General features: G+C 32.5%; 1 protein-coding gene across 1 annotated transcript; it reads right to left on the bottom strand.

The window, feature by feature from the left end:
- Window positions 1–722: 722 nt before the first annotated feature.
- On the bottom strand, window positions 723–3,897 carry LOC127857295 (uncharacterized). The gene is made up of 3 exons (XM_052393705.1): window positions 3,885–3,897; window positions 2,581–2,725; window positions 723–837 (listed from the first exon to the last, which is right to left on the bottom strand). Exons 1-3 carry the CDS (start codon window positions 3,895–3,897, stop codon window positions 723–725), a joined length of 273 nt encoding a protein of 90 aa, XP_052249665.1.
- Between the last annotated feature and the right edge of the window lie 525 nt (window positions 3,898–4,422).

Here is a 4,422-nt window from a genome sequence, read left to right as displayed (position 1 = left end):
TATATCCAAACACTGTGTTTTTCACATTCATAATATTATAATAATCCATCGTAAACACACACACTCGTAAACACGTTAAACGACTGCGTACCCGATGACCTGAATGACGCAATCAGGAGTGAAAGGCCAAAAAAACTAGTCATTACGTAATGTTCTTAAAATAAGTGTGGAAGAAACCTGATCTAAATAACCGCGGAGAAAACCTTATCTTTTCTTTATGAGTCGTATTTGTTCTATAAAATCATTTAGCTGTAGGATAAAATGATTTACTTAATCTTTAAAAAGAATAGAAAGAAAGTATGCAGCTATAGCCTACATATGTGACTTTAATACCGATGCGTAAGGTCAGCTGAAGTTCAGTAGTCCTCTTATGCTATAAAAGCCCGGCTATTAATTTTTTTCAAAATACTTATATAAAAGAAGTTTTGATAGGGAATATATAATGAACACCTGTCTGTGAAATATTAACAAAAGGTTGTCAGAAGTTTCTGACATGAAGATTGTAATAGAACAATACTCTGAAAATGAAAACGCGATAAAATGGCACCCCAACGGTTGTATTATGACCCGATACAATCGAGCGAATTGTAGAAAATGGGCGAATTCATGCCGGCCAATCAGTTTGAAATATACATTTAAAAAACACGTTAGAATGTCATTGGCTGAATTGAATTATTAACCCCATAACAGTATTTCTGTTTATAAAATCCGAAGGTTTATGCCTAATAAGAAGAATCTTCGTAGTGTATTTTGCCATCTCCGTCTATATCCGCCTGTCTCATCATATCGTCTAGTTCCTTGTCCGTTAGAGTCTCTCCAAGATTTTTTATCGCTACTCTGTTGACAATAGCAACAAAAAGAGAGAACATTAGTTCCCTAGTTTGGTGACTTCAATGTAAAGAGCGTCTGATTAAACCAAAGTATCATGATAAAATGTATAAGAGTAAAATTAATCCTGCTCTGCAGCGGTCATTTAAAAGAGATAAAATTACTTTTGATGAACGAGTATTTGTTATCGTCGGGTTGTCTAATATTTAAGGACAAAAAAAAGAATTTCAATTACATTATTTTAAAGTTCAGCAGTTTGTGGCAATAAAAAGAAAATCAACCAATAATGCACCATTTCTGTAAACTTATTTTTAAGTTCAGCAGTTTATGGCAATAAAATGAACATCAACCAATAATGCATCATTTCTATAAACTGTTTTTTTTTAAGTTCAGCAGTTTGTGACAAGAAAAGGAATATAAGCCAATAATACATCATGTCTATAAACGTTTTTGTAAGTTCAGCAGTTTGTGGCAAGAAAAGGAACATCAACCAGTAATGCATCGTGATTTTTCATTGTTATCTCATCTTAATAGCTTATTATTGCATCGCCGTCTAGGTCTATTAAACATTATTACAGACAATAAAGAATGAGACATTGTATGACTTTTTGTGGGCACCAAGTGTAAAACTGGTGACCCAATTTAGATAAGTATGATGGCATTGCCCGTCATATGTCTTAAGAGAATGGCCTCAATAAGTAAGTGATCTCTACGAAAAGAAATTTGAGCCTTTGATATGTTGGGCAATTGAAAATGTATAGTCTCTAAAATGTTGTGTATTATGTATACTTCAACTTGACTACTATGTTGATTAATTTATCGCGCCTAATTCCTCTGACAAACCATCGTCTAGTGTAATTGTCAGCATTTTCAATAACGCTTCTTCAAAAGTACATTTAATCACACTACTGTCTCAAAAAGGTTCTCAAATTTACCTCAATTCTTTCTGATCAATGTAGCCATTACCATCTCTGTCAAATGTTCGAAATGCTGATCGGACAGTTTCGCCGTTGTTTGCGAATGAACTGTCACCTAAAATATTACCAAATGTACTATAAAGAAACCGTAGAACGTCTATGTTACCGAACGTCATACTAGTATTGATATTTTATTATAAATCAATATATTTAAAAGATCAACTTACGCGGTTTTAAGTGAGAAAATGTTAATTTTATTTGCTCGTTACTGGCAATTTTGAAATTGACTGTTTTCTTTCCTTAGAAGCATAGGGTATTCATGCGTTGGGTATATTTTTATTTAAGATACAATAAGCTTTATGGTCCCACTTAACAGCGGCAATGTAAAGGTCGATTAAGGCATATAATTAAAGTGTCTGCTCTATTGTAACTTACTGACTTTATCCATTTCTTTCTGCATGAAGGCGTGAAACTACCGGAACTCTATTATTCCACTGCCTCAAAGTGTTCATTACACGGACATTAAAAGCTCAATTAGAATTCCAAAATATAATTTCAAGAGAAAACCTATTTTGAAAAGCCAAGGTTGTTTATATAAATCGAATAATCAATTATTTCTTTTTCTACAAAACTATGCAATTCAAACAACATTACACAACACTTTTACACAGCTTATACTAGAATTCAACATGCATTATATTTAATGATTGTCTATAACACGGAAAACCTTTTCAAGATTAGTCGTTTATGTGCGAGAAATAAACATGTTTTTTCAAATACCTCTCTCATATATTAATTTTCATGTAATATACCTTTTTTAAATGTAATATACTACCGATCAACATCCAGTGTTCTCATGGCATCGGTGACCTGTTGTTCTGTGGGAGTCATACCCAGGAACCTCATGGCCTTGCCGAGCTCCTGACTGGAGATGGAGCGGTCATTGTTGGCATCGAAGAGCCGGAACAACTCACGAATTTCTAATGAAGTAATAAATGCTATTTAAGGTAAGGAATGTTTGTCTTGATTTGTCGCATACATGCGCAAAACTGTTGTTGACTTAGTTAGTATTGCTTTCAATAGATTTTTTTGTCTTAAACACATTAATGTTTAATACTGAAAGAATACATTTAATAAACAGTAAAACATGATACATAGCACACAGTGCATGTTCGGACCTTAAACGCACAATAAAGTTGTTGTATCCGAAGAAATAAACAGTTTCTGGGAAGCGCAAACGTGAATATTTCTTCTTGCATACATTTATTACAAATCAAACAACTCAGAATGAGCTATGCCAATATCTTGACAACTGATGGAAAGTTTACGTCTTGAGTATAAATGTACCCAATACACAGGATAACGATGCATTTATATTGCGTGAAAATGTCAACATGGAATTGAATAATAATGCTAGGCATCATGAAAAGTTTAATGTTCTTCCGTATACCTACAATCGCATGTGCATTTTTTTAATATTGACATACATTTCGCGCAAAAAAATAATATAAACAAATGTAGTTTATCTATTTAATATGTTTGCCTAACAGCGAGAAATAACAATAATTGACAAACCAAAGAATGACTACACTTGCGGAATGTCAAAAACAATTGTCAACGTAGATGGAAATAAAAATCAGTAAAATACATAACAAGTGTAAAGGCTTTCTGGAGAATTCAACGTTTGATTGTTTTAATTTGCAATTTAATTTCTATTAGATCAGTTGTGTTACTGTTTAAGCGTATTATAATTTGCTATTATTAAAAAAACTGAACTACTGGGATGGCATTCTTAATTAAACTATTGGCAAACCACAATTTTAATCATATTTTAAGACCATTGCAATTAAAATACAGAACAGTTTTAAGTACCATACAATAATAATATAACGCGCGCTTAGAATTAATTTTGATCTTTTTAATACATGCAAAATAAGAAACAAATCTAAGCAGAAATTTTAAAAGGAATCTTTTGTTCTAAGGCGCAATATATATATTCGCTTTATGATTATGCATTGCGTATGGGTGTTTTTTTAATATAAGCAACAACATAAATAGTGTGGACAATGTCATTAGTATCTCGACATATAAACGGACATGTAAAAATTGTCAAAATCATAACAAAGCACAACTTATTACTTGCCTGATTCATTACTTTTATCCGAGGCATCTCCGGAAACCAGGCTGGCTTTAAAGCAGCATTGCAATAAGCGATAACACATGTTTGAATACAAATATTATGAAAACAATAATATTATATATTTATATTGTATTGTTTCAAACTTGAATATTGAAGGGCATTTGTTCAATAACCTTCTGTATTTATATGTAATAAACTTCAAAACCGGACCCTTTTCATGCCGTTTGCCTTATTTAAGTAAGATTGGTTCTTCTATGAGAGCTATGTTTTGATGTACTGTGGATCGATAGATGTGTGTGTATTTCGAGTTGTATTAGGTCATTTCCGAGCCAGAGGGTTCACTATATTTGGACCGGTAATGTGTCTCGAACTCCTACATAATTAACTTTCTAGAGTCACGAAAGAAAGTAAATGCCCTTATTGTACAAGCAAATAATTTAATATAAAAATACACAAAGAATGGAAAACATTCCATTACACAACAGACAAATGAGTGGATAATACCCGTGTACAAAATGGCACGTTCCGAATTCCAGT

This window comes from Dreissena polymorpha, chromosome 14 (genome assembly GCF_020536995.1).
Source record: "Dreissena polymorpha isolate Duluth1 chromosome 14, UMN_Dpol_1.0, whole genome shotgun sequence".
NCBI lineage: Eukaryota > Metazoa > Mollusca > Bivalvia > Myida > Dreissenidae > Dreissena > Dreissena polymorpha.
This window is presented reverse-complemented; position numbering and strand designations above follow the sequence as displayed.

Excerpts from the sequence above, each read along its gene's own strand:
- LOC127857295 (XM_052393705.1), bottom strand. Across the intron at positions 838-2,580 it reads AGAACACTGGATGTTGATCG|AGTAGCGATAAAAAATCTTG; the intron begins GTAGTATATTAC and ends TATTGTCAACAG.